Below are 17,711 nucleotides of genomic sequence, written 5' to 3' on the forward strand. Positions count from 1 at the left end.
TTACAGAGTATGCAATAAACGGGGCTTCCAAGTAAACACTCCCAGGAATGGGGCTGCGTGTTGCTGGGCCACTTTGGCTCGGAGCGGGGTGGGGGGCTAAGTTGCCCCCAGGGGAGAATCCAGCCTGCTTCGAAAGAGGGTTAAAACTCGCCCCGACGGCGAAAGCATCTCTGCAAACTTCGGTCAAGTCTGTTTCCCAATAAGCCGCGTCAGGGAGAGCTCTGCGGGGTCTGAAAGGCACAAGCTCGCAGCTGCGGCGAAAGCCGAGCCGCCGTCTCCCGTCCCGGGTGCTGCGCGGGCGAAGGCGACCCGGGGCTGCTGGTCGCTGTCTTCGGAAAACCTCTCCGGCCTGCCGCGCTGCGGGCTGGAACAGCCCGGAGATCGCGGCTCGTCTTCCGCCGAGCAGGATAGGCCAGGCCAGGCCAGCCCCCCTTCCCTTCCCGTCCCCGCGCCTTTGTGCGGGCCGGGGGTGCGCGCCGCTTTCCGGCTGCTCTCGCAGGGGCCGCGCGCCACGAGGCGCCTCTCCCCTCCTCCCCCGAGGCGCGCGGGCCAGGCGGGCAGCCCGAGGCCGGCCAGGCGGAGCCCCCTCGGAGCTGGCCGAAGGGCGCCGGGAAGGCCGCCCGCTGCCCCTCCAGCCGCCGGGCTCCTTTAAGGGGCAGAGCCGGGGCCGGGAACTGGCGTCACCCGGCGGGCCGGCCGCTCTCCCGATCGATGCGCCGCCGCCTTTCGCTTTCTGTCTTCCAGGAAGGGGCCCCGCGCGCTCCCCCTGCCTTTCCCGCGGCCGGAGCGAGGAAGGGGCGGGCCGGGGCCGGGGCCGAGAGCGGGGCCGGGCCAGCCCGCCTCCGCTCCCGAGCCATGCCGGGCAGTGCTGGGCGGGCGCCGCGCTCGCTCGCAGCCGCGCCGCCTCGGCCCTGAAGCGCCCGGGAAGGGCTCTCGGGAGGAAGGGGAAGGGGAAGGGGAGAGGAAGCGGCGGGCGAGGGAGGAAGGAAGGAAGGAGGAAGGAAGGAGGCGCCCGGGCAGGCGCAGGCGGCCCAGGACTTCCTGCTCGCCGGCCGCGCCGCCGCCGCCGCCCCGCGGAGCCATGTCGGAGGGTCCCGGCCAGGCGGGCATCAAGGTAACCCCGCGCCGAGGCTTGGAGCGGCGCCCGGGGGGGGGGCGCCCCGGGGGGGGGCGCTCCGCACGTGCCGCCCCCGCGCCAGAGTTCGGCGGTGCTTACTCCCGAGTAGGCAAGCGCGCCGCGGCCGAGAGCCGCTCCTGACCCGAAGCGCCGCCTGCCCCGGGGCACGCTCGGCGCGGAGGAGCGGCTCGCCCGTAAGCGCCTCCGGGGGGGGGGGGCGGGAGGCGCGTTTGCAGGAAGGGGCCCCGGCGGCCTCGGGGCCCCTTCGGCCGCCCGCGCCCGAGAGCGGGCGGTGGGAGCGGCTCGGAGCCGCGGGCTGTGCCCGGGGAGGGCGAGAGCAGCGGGCGCCGCAGCCTGGGCCGGGCGGGTCGAGTGTCCGCCCGGGGAGGGGGGCCGGGCCCCGCAAGCAGCCCTGCCGGGAGCCGAGCCCCCTTCTCGGCCGGGCCGGGCCGGGCTGCGGCGGGCGGGGGCTGGGCGTGCGCCCCGTCGGCTCTCCTTCCTGCTCCGGCAAAACTTTCTTCGGTGTTTCCTGCGGCGCTGCTCCGTCCGAAGGGCTCGGAAGCCCCGATCTGCGCGGCTGCTTCCACCTTCGCAGGCGGCCCCCGGGAACATTTCCTGGCAGCGCCGCCGTGCCTGGAGGCCCCTCGCTGGCGCGTCCCTTGGGCGGCTGCGGGTCGTGGCTCCGTCCGGCGGCCCGCGCCTGGGTTCAAGAGGGCGCCGCTGAGGCCCCTTGGGCTTGGGGCGCCTCGGGGTTGCGGGGCTCGAGGCGGGCTGGCGCCGCTTTCCGCGCCGCTCCAGCCTGAACTGCGGCGAGGGGCAGTTTTGCGCCACGGGGCCCGCGCCCCCAGTGCCGTTGAGGGTAGGGTGGGAAGTGGCACCCGGGCCGGGAGGAAGAAGAAGGAGCCCTCCGGCGTGTCTCTGGAAAGCCCCGTCCCGCGGGAAGCTGGCCTGGCGCGGCGGCGCGTCTCCAGACTGCTCCCCTCCGGCAAGGCGGTGTCCTCTCGGCCTCCGCCCCCTCCCCAGCCCCCCCCCTGCGATCCCGGCCCGCGGGGGTCCCCGTGTCTTAGAGGGCTGCCTTGGGAGCGCATCTGAAGCGCTTGGAGTGCCTGAGAGGCTGCCTCCAAAGCCCAAGTGGTGGTACTGGGTGGCTGACAATGGAGGGAGCGTTATGTGGGAGGAAGCGCCACAAATGCCCAAACCCGCCGGTGTGCTCTTGGAAGTCATTATAACTGACTTGGGTAGGACTGACTTCGAAGTAAGTATGTGTGTCGAACTGTACATCCAGGCATATCCGTGTGTGTGGGCTCTGAAGGAGGGTATTTCTTAGCCTCTGGGAAAAGGAGGTGTGGGCAACTTCTCCATTTATATACAGACTCTCAAGCATACTGGTAATCTTTCTTGCTTTGCAAAGTTCCTTTTGAGTGTGCTGACTTGTGTTTTAACCTCTGTTTTAGTTCAGGACAAGTCATGTTGTTGTACACCCAAGCTTTCATTTTGACAGGTTTATTACTTTTGTCACAGTATGGAGTTTCTGTTGTTAAGGGGGGCCGCTCTAAGGACGAATGATCCGCGGGGACTGGATATTTGAAAGCACTTATTGTATGTACTTTATATATGTAATGTAACTTTGTGATAGCTGCAGACTCTTGCAAGGCTGAGTAGAATCTGAAATCAAGTTCCGCGCCATGTTCTCTTGCGATAAGGGACGTTTGTATTCCCATTTTTCACACAATTTTGGGTTGTGCAGTAGGTAGCTTTCTGAACGCTACACTGTAAACTAAATCTTTCTTTGTGTATTTGTAATAAACACCTGTAGAGAGATCTGTAAATTAATCCATTGTTTCTGGTCCATAGCCCAATTTATTCACAGTACTTAGAATTAAGGTGGCAGTTTGGGTTGTAAATGTGTTTTTGTTTTGCTTTGTTTACTGGTCTTGAAGTTCTGAGTTTCCATTCCAGCAAGGAAGCAGTGCCTTTTTTTTTTTAACAGTACAATTTGGAGATTTTATAGGTGCAAGAAACTTAACAGAGACTGAAAAACTGTGCCACTGTTGACAAGAGGTTTGGTTCCTGAAATGGAAAAATGTACAACTTGGGGTCTAGATCATATGCATCTGTGTCTCTTAAACTTTGCTACCAAGACTGTATATTATGTCTGTCTTTAAAAGTATAAGTGCAGTTTGCTCAGAGCTCAAAAGGCACCTTGGTAAATGTTTTATGATCTGTTCCAAGAAGTAGGGGCAAATCTTTGTTTTTCCATTGTGGGATTATAACCCCCCCTTCCTCTTTGTTATGGTTTCTGAGCAGTGTCAGGCAGTCTCCGTGCATCTTTACTCCCTCCTTTGGGATGATATCACTAGCCATATATTGGCAGATGCGGGGGGGGGGGGGAAGGGGAGGGAGGAATCAACTCTGAATGGAGGTGCCGCCTTGTGAGGAGCGCTGAATGGGGGGTACAATCAACATCACTGTTTAATTTTCCAAGGTATGCCTCTCTCTCTCATGGTGGATTAGAGTCCCGGGGCATACAGCGTGAAAATAGCTTATTTACTCTTTCCCACCCCCTATTATTTCTCCTGTATTCTCTCATATTTGCAGAACTTTTTAAATGTTACAGAGATTTTTAAAGTTATGTTTCCCTCCAGGATAATGTGCACTCACTGGCTGTTTATTTTAATAAACACAGTGAGTAAATGGGAGTTTATTTTATTTTTATGCTGATTCTATCTCACAGAGACTCAAAGCGCCGTACAAAAATAATGCATTCTGAAATATGAACCTGCCCATCAATTATGGTCTTCACTGAAATTTATGCAGGTTCCTTTCTTTGGGCTGGTGCCCAATTGTGGAGCATACTCCTAGCTCAGAGTTCCCAGGAACCTGCTCTAAGCGAGGCAACAAGTAAAATCTCCCTTGTTTATGATTTTGCTGTTTTTAAAATAGACTTCAAGAGCATTTTAAAAACTCTGCAACCAAGATACAATAACTTGGAGGCTTCCATAGAATGTAAATTGATCATTGAAAAATCAGCCCGCCTTATGCTTTTAGTCCCCTCACTTAATTTATTTAAAACATTACTTCATATAAATATATTCAAGGGATTTTACTGAACAATTGGCAATATACTGAAACAAAAGATAAAAAATGGAAAGCAACAACAATAGGACACAAGATAAAAAGTTTAAAATATGCTAAAAACTGTAACGGAGGTTATTGAAATATTGTTTATTTTAAGTCTTAAATTTTCTGAAATGGGAACATATATTATTTAATTTGATTAGTTTAGTATAGTTAGTATAGTTTGGTGCATTGTGGTATAGTACTGCCAGAATTGAAATGTACAGACCATGGTGTGTTTTGTGCTATTGGTTTGGAGGTAGGAGGGGTACAGCAGCAAATATTGTTAAATACTTTATAATATTTTTGGTGTTTGGTTTAATAGCAAGACAGAGTGGAAGAGAGAGAAATGTCTCCGAGAATGGTTGTTGTGGGTCTGAACATGATATTCAGTTGATGTATGGTGATTGTGCGCTAGATAATATTAATCTTCTCTTAGTGTAATGGGTATTTTTCCTTATTTCTTTTTGTATCCCCTTTGTTGTTTAGAAAATAATAATAATAATAATAATAAACCCACCTGTAACAGATCCTGTTAAGTTCAAAACCTAGAAACAAACATATCCCGGTTCAGTAGCTAAAAGAAATAAGATTTTTTAAAAAAGGCTTTAAGAGAACAAAAATGCCATTGTCTGGCATACTAACAGAATTGAGTGGCTGGTGAGCCCCTGTGGAGAGGGTATCCCAAAGCATAGGTCATCATCACTGAGAAGCCCCCACCCTCTTGGACACGGGTGCACCCAGAGCAGGCAAGGTCTCGAGGGAGAAGGCAATATGGCTCTAGTCCTAGTGGACGTTTTGTTGGCAAGAAGAAAGTGCCTCTTCCCAAAAAGGGTTTATCAAATGAGCAAAATTTGAAGAGCGCACAACCTTGTGTTGTCATCATCTTAGATATTGCAACGGAACTGTCAGCAGGACTTCTTTGAACTGCGTGAAATAGGACGGTTGGCCAGGTGGTTGACCTCCTTAAGGTAGCAGTCTTCTGTTTATTTTTATAGTCATAGAAACTGGTGGGTCAGGGGCGAGCGGGCCTGGACTGGGAGGTCAGAGCGGCCTTGGAGCAAGCCAGGCCGAGTGCAATGCTAAGCGGAGCAACTAGGGCTTGGGTCCGTTTGGTCCTGGTTGCCAGTGGCCCGCTGAGAGCTTTCCCTGTAAGTTAAATGGCCAGTCTGCCCCTTGGGGCAAAGTTTCAAGGATCACTGGAAATGTGGGGTGGAGAGAAGCTATCTAGCTATATTGATCTGGTAGGCCATGCTTCTACTGGTCAGACTAGTAGTGGCTGCTTGAGAACCTTATTACTAGTGAATGACAGAGGTGATCACTCCATGAAGGAAGGTCACTTCAGGTTGTGGATGTTGCACTTAGCAGGAGGCAAAAGTGCCCTTGGGGCACAATTCGGCCACAAGACCATTTGGCCTCCGTGGAGCACGCTGTTGAATTCTGCCCCTGTTCTGTAGTCTGGAAGGGGTGTCTTTTGGAGTTTGCACCTCAGGCAGTAAAAGGTCTCTTAGGGCTCTGCCCGGTGGTTCAAAACTTAGCTTGGTTTTTAGTTGACCTGGATTCGTGGCTGTTGGTTTCCTTAAGGGGGGAAAAAACCCTTGGCCATTTACTTTCAGATGCAGGCTGGCATTTACAGTCTCTATTAAAGATATTATCATGCCTTCATAGTCGTTTTGTTGAAATGTGACTTCTTTGCAATCCGAGCTTGGAGTGTTATGTTACATGTTGGAGAATGTACCCAAGGATTCTCTTGCGTAAGACGTCTCGCTCTCCTACTTCGCAGTGCTCTAAAGAGCAAAAGGGAGTGTAGCATTGTGTTGCAGTGAACTTGGCTAGCGATGAGCAACAAGGCTTGGCAGGGAAGCTGGTCACTTTCGAACATTTTGTCTGAACTTGGTTCTCTTCCTTGCAGAACTCCCCCTCTCTCGGGATTGGATCCTTATATGGCTTTTGTAACTGCCCCGCTGGAAACTAGCAGAAGTCCAGTGTTGTAAGACTGCTCTGTTTTGGTGGTGAGGTTAGTTGATAGGATAATTATTTGTAAATGGTATTAAAGGGCCAGTCTGTACACGCAGGGGGATCCTGTAGTGCCGCCTTCTTAGCAATGTACCAGTTTGGTGTGTAGGTGCTGTAAAAACAAACCTCCCGATAGGTAGGAAAGCAGTAACAGGCGGAGCATCCGTAGCTCTTTTCCTGTCATTTCTCCTCTTAGGTGCGAACGGGGTTTCAAACATGCAGTCTCTCATCCGCTGTCAAGAGCAGTCTCTGCTTCCTTTGTTACTTTTTCTTTTTGTATATTTTATGGACACTCTTCCCCCCCCCCCCCATACTGCTTCATGACTTATTATTTTTAAGCAGGCTGCTAAAATATAGAAACTAGACCACATGTAATGGCTGTGAAAATCAATTACAAATGCATAAAATTTCCAGCTGAAAGAGTGATGAGTCTACTATTATCTTCTAATAAAAGTGGTAATGTCTCCATATGTTCTAATATACTAATAGTGAAGTGGCTCTGATCTGAGGATACCTAAATCCAGAGATTGGAGCCATGAATGGACAAGACAGATCTTCCTGCACACCTGAAAAAAAGTCCCAGGTTTGCAGAAAAATCTGGTCTGAAAAAAACCCCCCACATTGTTTTTTTTTAAAAAAACCCTCCAAAACAATAAATGGAGCACCTGTAGCTTTAACCACATGCCCTTAGTGGTTACTCCTAGGCAACCATAACAGGTCAGCCAGTATTCCATGCTTCTTTTCTGTCAGTAAAAGGCAGGGGGTGCTAAGGACCCTTCCAGGACTGTTTGGGCTTTTGAGGGAGGGCTTACTGGGCCCAGGCCCAGAAGCAACCACCAGGTGACTTGATACCACATGGCTTGCATGACTCATCCAGGCCGGGCTGCTTGCTGCTATTCAACAGCAGCCCTGCTAGGGTTGCTGGAGCCTCAGGGCCAAAACCAGGGTGCAGGGGGGAGAGGGGGGACAGCATGGTACCTACCTCCCACGCATGCACATAGTGTGCATGCGCTCCCCTGTTGCACCAGAAAATGACATGATTTTCCAGCTCAGTGGAGGAATTGCAGTGTGCACTGAAGCCGAGTACTGTGAAATGTGCTCCTCTTGAGCGCACCATCGCTTTTGAAAATGAGCGTAATGGAGAAGTCGCTGCGTGTGCTGAAGTGCAGCTCTGTAAAAACTGCCTGCAAAGGGGCAGTTTCCACAGCCCTTGGCTTCAACACTCACCACGATTGCTCCATGGGAGTGCACACACGCTCTTCTCCCCACACCCATGCCTCCCCCCTGCCAGCAGGTGAGTCGGGGTGGGGGGATGGCAAGCCTAAGCGCCCCCCCCCCCAAGCAAATGTAGTGTAGTGGCTGAAGTTTCAAAGTAGGATGTGGGAGACACAGGTTTGGATCATCACTGGGCTATGGAAGGCTTGCTGGTGACCTTTGGCCAGTCACACCCTCTCAGCCTAACCTACCTCTCAGGGTTGTTATAAGGATAATATAGAGGCAAGGAGAATGATGTCAGCTGCTTTGGGTCCCCATTGTGGAGGAGGGCAGTATATACATGAAGTAATAAATATAGATGAAGATGGGGGTAGATAAAAGGCAAGTTGTTTGGTGGGTTTGAAAGAGAGAAGGAAGTAGGGAAAGGTGAACATACGGGGGTTGCCAGCAAGCAGGAAAGAGGAAATAGGGTGGGGAAGGGGACACAGGGGAAAGTGATGTACCCCCACTCCCACAAGGCCTTGCAGGTTCGCTATCACGCAACTAGTCCAGGTCCAGCAGGCACCACACATCTGTACCATAAAGGAGAGCCTATTGGGGGGAGGGGGGGAAGCTGAAGATGAGGAGCGGACAAAGATAGGCGGAAAGGAGAGAAGGAAGCAGGAAAGGGGGAGAGGCTATGGAGTGGCCAGGGAAGAAAAAGAGGGCACGTTGGGGAGGGGAAAATGAGGAACACCCCCCATACCAGGCCTTGTGCCCCCCCCCGTTTTTATATATTACCCACCTTAAGATGCTGGCTAGCTCCGTTGTGCTAGTACCTGTGGCTTTGGCCTACAATTTGTGGAGCATTGCTTTCAAACATTACTGCTGTCGTGTGTCATGCTCTTTATGTTGGGTATTTTGGTGGCTTCCTTGTGGTTACAGTAAGATATAGGTTGGAGTGCAATTGGCTAAGATCATACATGCAAGTCTGTCTGGTGTGCTCTCGCAGCAATATGTCTAGTTTTTAATTTTTTATTTATAGTCTGCATTTCTCAGTGAAGCTCAAGGCAGATTACATAGTGTAAGTCAATATCAACTGCAGCTGGAATATCCCATAAATGATGCAATAGGTTACAGCAACAGTCTCTACGTAGTAGTATAGTCTGCAGTCCCTACACTTTTTCACGATACCTCTGAATAATTTTGATACAGTACAGCCCTCTTGAATAATTCAGTTTTGCATAGGAGAGCAAGAGCCTTTCTGACATCATCAGGCAGACCATTCCACAAGGTGTTTGTGTGTGTGTGTGTGTGTGTGTGTATGTATGTATGTGGGGTCACACAACAGAGAACATGCATGTTTGGACGCTTGTTGATTTTTCTCATTTGCAGGGTGGTATATGCATCCTGTTCAGATGAGTGAAGCTGATGTGATGGAGCATAGAGAGAGAGAGATGGTCCCATAGATGTGTGGCACAAAGGCCATAAAGGGCTTTGTATGTGATATGGAGTGGTATCACATGGCGCAGAGTGCTAAGCGGCAGTACTGCAGCCCAAGCTCTGCTCATGACCTGAGTTCGATCATGGCAGAAGCCGGGTTCAGGTAGCCAGCTAAAGATCGACTCAGCCTTCCATCCTTCTGAGGTTGGTAAAATGAGTACCCAGTTTCCTGGGGGTAAAGTGTAGATGACTGGGGAAGGCAACGGCAAACCACCCCGTAACAAAAAGTCTGCCAAGGAAACATCATGATGCGACGTCCCCCCATGGGTCAGTAATGACTCGGTGCTCGCACCGGGGACTACCTTTATCTTTCATGTGATAGTTTAATACTTTGAACTGAGTGCAGTAACTGCTAGGTAATCAATGGAGTTACTGCAGAATAGGAGTAATATGCATGCTCTGCCAAGCTCCTGTTAATAACCAAGCTGCATTGTACAACAACAGCAACGATGATGACAAGAGCAACAACAACATTCGATTTATATACCACCCTTCAGGACAACATAAGAGAATTATATGATAAGCTGGGACCTATGAGATTTATGGGGACAGGAAATCCCGTCTATTCTCCTCCACCCCTACCCTCACCCCCTTGCCTTTCAGTTGCTGCTTTCAAGGCTTTTGGAGGCCAAAAGCTTTTTGTTCTGGTGAGGTTGCTAGCCTAGTGATCTTGCGTGGTTTTGTGAGATCTTGGCTGGTATCCTGTGGTTTGGAGGAATTTTAAACCTCCCCTGCACTATATTTCCCCCGTTGGATTCTTCTGCACATGGGAGGGGGGAGCTGCTCCAGGTTTGAGGGAAAATCTGTCTTCTCTGTTGTACATGACAGCATTGTATAGTTTTTTAAAAAATGTATTCTGTAGTCCTGTTCAGAATGACATAATTTCTCTGTACACTGTTGATATATATAACATATTTTTCAAGGCTATATTTGTTTAAATATGAATAGGTTTGGCAGCAATTGATAAGTTATTAATCACATTATAGCATATCAAAGATTTGGTGTTTTCAGTGCCATAAAATTTAGCTTGGTATCCAAAAATGCTGTAGTGCTACCTATTGTGAATGTGTAAGATTGTTCCTGTTTTCTACAATTTTTTTTTTTTACTTCTCAGATGGCAAAAATTAATATACATGGGCTAAGGCAGTACAGAGTGCAGCAGTTTGAGATACGTTTGCAGATTTGCTTGTAGAAAACTAAAGCATTTCTATTTTTCAGTTCCATAAATATGTCACCTAGTAAAATTGTACATGCTTATTAATTATGCATTTTAGGTTAAAGCAGCAAAATAAACTTCAGTTTTATAGGAATGGAAGTATTGCATATATATCAGTTTTCCCACAAATTTCTGCTTCCCCCCCCCCCAAGATGAAAAACACTGGGTCTCTTGCACGGCTTCAGAATTTCCAGAAGTTTTACATCTTGAGTCAACCAAAGGCCCTTGAGAACTGAAGCCTTTTTTACCGGGCTTTTGAATTCCAGTAATGAAGGAGTTGTGTAAAGCTCCTGGGCAAGGATGCTTCAGAAGTGTAGCTCCCTGGCTGAAGAGCCCCTGTCCCTGGCAACTTTAGTTGAAAGAGGAGCCCAGAGGACGGTCCCTGAAGATCATCTCTGCCACTGAGCAAGTTTGTAATGGAACAGGTACCCAGACCATTCAAGACGTTCCCAGACAGAACCAGCCTTTTGAATGGCACTAGGAAATAAATGGAAAGACAATGAAGAACTTGTTATGCAAGAGCCATTTGTTCTCTGTGGCATATCTCAGGTACTGTAGTAGTCAAGTGTGTTCTTGGGTAAAATATACTTAAACGCCACAAAATAAGGAGGTTCCACATCACTTGATAGCTCTGCAGAAGGCAACTGACTAAGTTGGTAGTTCTGACCTCGCATATCCCTGTTAACCAAAACATGCGTATGCATAGACCTCTCGTGGGTTTGCCAGGTCCCCATACACTCCTGGTGGGGGCGGGGGGGGGCGGAACTTAGCTCGTGTTGACGCCATGTCCTTTGTACATGTGCGCGTGTGCTCTGGCGCCTGCACAGTGATGTCACTCCCAGAAGTGACATTGTTGCATCGGCCACAGGAGCGCTCCTGTGCTCCATGCGGGACCAGTTCGGCCCATCTGGGGCCATAATTGCCAGCTCTTCTGTTGCTGGCGGACTGGTGGGCATGGGGGCAAACACCTGGGAGTTTGCCTGCCGGTAGGGGTCACCTGGGGACCCTACTCTCATGTACTAAATGCTATTTATTGACACATCTTTATGGGGGGGGGCGTTCCTGCAAATTTTTCTGTAGATTCTGATTCTTCAGGACTTTGTGTTTGCCAAACACGAGTATTTCTGATGGGTAGAGGGATCTCTGGGGTTACGAGGCAGGCAGGGGCTTTGAGTTTCTGAACACCCAGTTTAGTTCCTGTAGGCCAGGATGATAGATCAAGGTAGGTAGCCGTATTAGTCCATCTGTAGTAGCAGAAAAGAGCAAGAGTCCAGTGGTACCTATAGGACTAACAAAATTTGTGGTAGGGGATGAGCTTTCGAGAGCCACAGCTCACTTCTTCAGATACAGCTAGAATGATCATTCCACTCTGCAAGATGTAAGGACAGATGGACTCCCATTCTAGCTGTGTCTGAAGAAGTGAGCTGTGACTCATGAAAGCTCATGCCCTACCACACATTTTCAAGATGGGTAGCTGTGTTTGTCTGTGACAGTAGAAAAGAGCAAGAGTTCAGTAGCACCTGTGAGACTAACAAAGTTTCTGGTAGGGCCATAAGTGTTTGTGAGTCACAGCTCACTTATTCAGTATCTGAAGAAGTGAACTGTGGCTCACGAAAGCTCATCCCCTACCCCAAATTTTGTTGGTCTTATAGATGCTACTGGACTCTTGCTCTTTTCTACTGCTACAGACAGACTGATCCGTCTTGATCTTTTCTTAAGGTTTCATTCATTTCCCAATCTGTAGACATTGGAGCTGAGGAAGGATAGGTCTTAACGAGCACTTGTGGAGGGCTGTGCAGTGCTCATATACAGCCATCTTCTTTTTTTTTTTAATAAATTTTTTATTAAACAATAACAACTTTCTAATACAAATGACAACTCGATGTATGTAACAACTTGGAGCATATAGGATAAGAAACAGTTGTATTGTAGGGTTAACATCAATCGTATTGAAAACAAAAAAAAATTTTTTAGGTGTAACACAATATAGCAATGAGTATATCTTTGAATATGTTATCGTGGCTTTAAACAGTGAACTTTAGTATTAATTTTTATTGTTCTAAAATATCACGGTATAAAGAACTTGAAGGCTGCATACTGTTTTTCTCAATGAACTCAAAGAAGGGCATCCATTTCTCATAAAAATTTGTTTTCCCAGTAGGTGAATTAGAACCTTGAATCCTATCAGTAATTTTTTCAATTATAAATTGGTCCCAAACCCGAGAGTACCACTGTGACATTGATGGGGGGAGGTGGCTTTTCCAACTGAGAGCTATTAAGGACTTTGCTGCGTTCAGGAGACTTGTTAGGAGTTGACGATATATGTTTGGGATTTGTACCTCATGCCAAAGGTCAAGGAATATCAATTTAGGGTCTGTTGGAATTTGGTAAGTTGTTATATTTTTTATTTGTTCTATGACATGTCCCCAAAATTTAAATATAATGTCACACTGCCACCAACAGTGTGCGTAAGTGCTGATCTCTCCACATTTTTTCCAGCATAAGGGGGAATAAGATGGAATAATTTTAGACAGTTTTTTGGGAGTGCTGTACCATCTTGTAAGAATTTTAAAAGTTTGGATTTACATTGATTTTGTGGGATTTTAATAAAGGAGAGGACCAAATTTGTGTCCATTGTTCTTGTGTAATTGCCATGTCACAATCAAGTTGCCATTTATCTTGATAAGCATATTTTTTTGGTTTGGTGTTTAGAATTAATATATTATAAATTCTGGAAATTAATCCTTTTTCCACTTTGAAGTTTGGATCTAATAGAATTTCAAAATCCGTTTTAGGTTCATGAAGAATGTCTTTTAGTTTTATTTGTATATTTGTATGAAATTTGAAAATAAATGAACCATGGTATCGAAACCTGTGTTGTCTTTTCAATTTCTTCTTTAGTTTTAAGGCCTTTTTTGTTGTTAGATCTGAGAGTTTTATTACATTTAAGTGTCTCCAAAAGTTCTGTATGGTTTGTTGTTTGCCTGGAGGGTACCAGTCTTGAAACAAAAAAGAAGAGTAGCGTGATATTTTGGGGAGTAGTTTTCTTTTGTATGTGTCCCATATATTCAGTAAGTGAATTATAAATATATTGTTGTTAAGTTGTTTTGGTCGATAGGTACGCTTGCACGAAAGAAGTTCATAAAAGGACATGGCAGAGTTAGAATGAATTGATGCTTGAATCCACTCAGTATTACTATTTCTTTTTATAGATTGTATTACTTTAGTAAGAATATACAGCCATCTCCTTTCATTCCCTTATAACTGCAGTTTCCAATAGCAAATATTGCTAAAGTTTTTTGAGTTACAGATCTGTCTTCCGTTGTAAATATACAACCCGAACCGTTGTAGGCTTACATGTTCTGTTAAGCACTCTGTTCTTAAATGAATAGTTATAGTTGACTTACTGCAACACAGCCTGCTGGAGAAGCCGGGACAGGCGATGTGCAACGGAAGTGAGTGGCCAATAGAGAAGGACTTGAGCAGTGTTCAGGGTTCGGATGGCAAAGACTCCAGTTGAGATTCTTGGGTGAGAAACGAAGTGTGTCAGGCAAATGGGCTTGTCCCAAGTTTCAGCTCAGAAATCCTGGAGATGTCTTTGAGCGGAACCACAAGTGACAAAAGGCACAGGTTGGACTCTTGACAGCTTCCCTCAAGTTTTGATGGGAAATGTAGGCAGCTTGGCGGAACGTTGGGCAAGTGACAGTTGAAAAGTCCGTTGGACAGCAGTCAGAGAGCCAAGCTGCAAGTCTAGGATGCCTACATTTCCCATCAAAACTTGAGGGAAGCTGACAAGTGTCCAACCTGTGCCTTTTGTCACTTGTGGTTCTGCTCTATGTCAGAGGTTTGGGGGGAAAGGAGAGAACTAGAGGACATAAACCTTCTTACCTTTAGGAGATTCATCATCCCTGCAGTGTCTACAAACCTTCCCTAAGCTTTTCATTGCTATGCGGCTCACGTTCTTCAGCATCTCCAGAAGATTGCTGATGTGTGTCAAAGTGTTAGCTGGCTGTTGAGCCGCTGTGGCCGTAGTGGTTAGAATATCTGACTAGGATCTGAGATACTCAGGTTTGAATCCCTGCTCTGCGGGTGACCCTTGGGCCACTCACGTACTCTGAGTCTAGCCTACTTCACAAGGTTGTTGTGAGGATAATACAGAGGTGAGGAGAACAATGTCCCACTTAGGGAGGAAGGTGGGGAAAAAATGTAGTAAAAAAAATAAAAATTGGGCTGGATTTTTAAGGGTCAGAACGGGCAAACGGGCCACAAGCTTTTAAACCCTGGAGAAGAGGAAGAGGTGAAGGCCCTGGCAGCAGCAGGGTCAGGAAAGGAGGAGATGGCCACAGCAGTGCAGAGAGGAAGCAGGAGCCCTGGGAGGGGGGGGGAGGCTTGAGGCAAAAGCACAGTTGATGGGGTAGTTTTTCCACTCCCACTTTCACTCCTTCAGACTCCGCCAGGGCTCATTTTGAGGGGGAACGCGCAGGAACGCAGTTCCAGTAGTTCTCCAAAGAGGTCACATGTCAGTTGGCCCCGCCCACCCCAATTTTTGGCTATTTTGGCCTGGATTGGGCCCAAAATGGCCCAGATTGGGCCTAAAACAGCCACGATTGGTCCCAAAACCACCAGGATCAGGCCTCTGATGGGTGGTGGATCACTCTCCTGCTCAGCAGTGGCCCAATTCTGAGCATTTTGGGCCCCTTTTCAGTCATTTTCAGCTCCCTTTTGCCATTTTGGGCCCAATTTTGGCCCTGAATTGCCAGGATTGGGTCCAAAACAGGCAGGATAGGTGAGGTCAGGGGGCGTGGTATATGCTAATGAGTTATGCTAATGAGTTCCTGCAGCTCTTTTTCTACGAAATGACCCTTGGACTCCTCCAGTCAGGTTTTAGGGGGCAGTCTGGGCTTTGAGCAGGAAACAAGTCCGGCAAGTTGCCCTCTCCAGGCCTGCCCCTCTGGTCAACTGACGCAGTGTGAGGGGCGGGGGCGGGTGAGAGGCTTGTAGTGGAAAGCTTGACCCGGGCACCTGATTAGCTAGTCGGTCTGGCCCTGTCATCTCTTTGGAGAGAACATGAGGGGTGGCTGCAGGGGACGCTGGGGGTGGGGAACGGAAGCTCCCTTTCCCTTGACAGTCGTCATGAGACCCCCTCTTGTATAGGTTTCATTTTTTCCCACGGGTGCGAGGGTCTAAAATAAGGCTGTGAATTTCCTGCTTTGTGCAGGGGATTGGACTAGATGACCCCTGGATACCTTGCAGCTCTCTGTTCCTTTGACTCTAAGGCTGCTTTAACAAGGTCAGTATGAAGCCTCAAGAATTGGTGGGGGCCTGGGGGGGGATAGAAAGGTCAAGTTACAACCTAAAATGTAAAATATATTCCAAGAAAGTATTTATTATGAATGTGCACAAAATATAGGTTAAAAACAAGTTAAAAACATAAGGCCCGAATGGCAGGCTACATGCATACGCTAAGAATGGCTAAAATGTTCTCCATACACAAATGAAACAGTCCAACGACCAACACAAAGGCAGACCCTGCGCGTTTCGGCCCTGAGGCCTTCCTCAGCGGTCAGTTGTACAATGTTTATAATCGCACACAGCCACACATTCAGAAACCAATATAGAAATGCTCCCGATGCTTTATCTAAAACTCTTGTATTGTGTAGTGTAATACAAACGTTGCTGCAGACTAAGGACTGCACTCACAGAATGCTCTTCATTTGATACTGTATTCTAAGGCTTGGTTTTCAATGTGTTTGGGTGTGTTTCGTCAATCTGCAGTTGAAAGAAAGTCGGTATGAAGCCTCAGGAATTGCACCAGGAGCAGGACTGCAGTGGGCGGAAATACTTGTGTAGTGTCTGGTCTAAAAGATGCTTGGGCAGTGAGACACAGGTGCAGGGGGATAAAAATCAATGGTTTTTTTTTAAAAAAAAATCAGATTTTTAAAATTTAATTTGGGATTTTTTTTAATAAGATATTTTTTGAGGAAAAATCTATCTAAAGATAGTTTTCTGTTTAAGATACATTATAGTCCAAAGGTTATCATCATGAAATAAGGATTAGTTTTTAATTATGTAGCATGAGGCTGTATATTCATGCAGTGTTTAAATTTTTTGGTGAACGAATTCCATTAATCCATTCACAACGTCATTCCAGAGGTTCTGTAAGACTATTGGGCAATTTTTCTATCACAGATGCTTCGTTTTAAAGTTCTCAAAACTGTGAATTTGTGTCTGCAGAGATCATGTCTCTTCTTCACAGAAAAAGGTTATAAAATAAACATACACAGTTGAGAAAAAGACCTTAATCCCATTGTTGCTTTGCAAATCTTTGTACACAGAACCATTCCCAAGTGCTATGTTTCAAAGAATTCAATGAATAGAAGATTTTTGGGAGTAGAATAGATCAGCACAAGAAGCTAAGTGTGAGGAGACTTTATGTAGAAAAGAATGAGTCTTTATGTAGAAAACCATGAGACTTTATGTAGAAAACCATGATTTAAATCGAGTCTTACTGACTAGTGATTTAAATTGTGATTTAAATCAAATCAAATCCACCCAGGGGGTTGACTCTCAGAACTGCTGTGTGGCAAATTCCACCTTATTCTACCAATGGGGGCCCTCTTCAGGAGCTCGTTGGCCTCCAGCCTCCTTCTGTTTTCCAGCCATAGCTGGAGCTTGTCCTTGGCTTCTCCCAGCCTCCCTTTTAGGCCATTACAGCTTGGCTGGGAAGGAGCCCAGAGGAAGGTGGTGAGAGAGGCCATATAATGCCACATGAGCCTCTTAGGGGTCTCTCCAACAAAGAGTCGAGCTGAATTGGGCCACGTATCCGATGGCAGAGGCCATAGCAGTGATCTGCTGGTTTGGAGTGTAGCTGGGAGTAGCAGGTGACGTCCAGGGCTGAGCCAATCCCTGCCAGCCACCTGAGCAGGAGGTGGGGAAGTGATAGCGTCTGCTTCTCCTAGAAGTAGGGCTGCTGGGTGAGTAGCTGCCAACCTCCTGCATTGGCCTCGGGTCTGAGGGCATCAAGCAAAACAGCAGCACTGAGCAGTGTGGTACAGCAACAAATGGCATGGAGATGCTGGCGCTCGTTGGTTGGGGCAGAGCCAGAGGGATGTCCATTGAGGATATCAACTCTTCAGGTCCCCCCAAGCCTGGCCTTTCCCTGCTAGATGATCCCCTGATTTTGGACTGCAGCACAGGCGCCACCATACGGAGCACAATGTCCTGGCATGCCATGATTCAGTGTGCCTGCGGCGGGGGGCGTTGCTACCCTTGCATAGAAGATGTGTTTGTATTGACAAAGCTCTTTGAGTTTCGAAGCATCGGCATTCTTCTTTGTGGAGACCATTTCAGAGAAGCAGAATCTCTCTCAGATCCTTTTTTGCTTGTATTGGAGAGCGGGGAACTACAGCCCTGTCCTCTCTTGGCCTGAAGCAGCAAAACGTTGTCAGATTCTGAACTGGGGAACGTGTTGCTAGATGTTCAACTTGCTAGATGTTGGGGTGCCCAAGTAAGCTGGTTGGCAATAAAATCGGGAAAGGGAAGACTTCT

At 47.9% G+C, this 17,711-nt stretch overlaps 1 protein-coding gene across 2 annotated transcripts in view; it reads left to right on the forward strand.

Moving 5' to 3' along the window:
- Positions 1-791: 791 nt before the first annotated feature.
- The window catches only part of ETV6 (ETS variant transcription factor 6), a 185,366-nt gene continuing 168,446 nt past the window's right edge, over positions 792-17,711 (forward strand). For both annotated transcript variants that reach the window (XM_055000213.1, XM_055000214.1), the window contains exon 1: positions 792-1,114. In XM_055000213.1, the coding sequence (XP_054856188.1) occupies positions 1,082-1,114 (33 nt within the window). In that variant the 5' untranslated portion in view covers positions 792-1,081. The remainder of the gene's footprint in view (positions 1,115-17,711) is intronic.

The sequence above is a fragment of the Eublepharis macularius genome, chromosome 16 (genome assembly GCF_028583425.1).
Source record: "Eublepharis macularius isolate TG4126 chromosome 16, MPM_Emac_v1.0, whole genome shotgun sequence".
Taxonomy (NCBI): domain Eukaryota; kingdom Metazoa; phylum Chordata; class Lepidosauria; order Squamata; family Eublepharidae; genus Eublepharis; species Eublepharis macularius.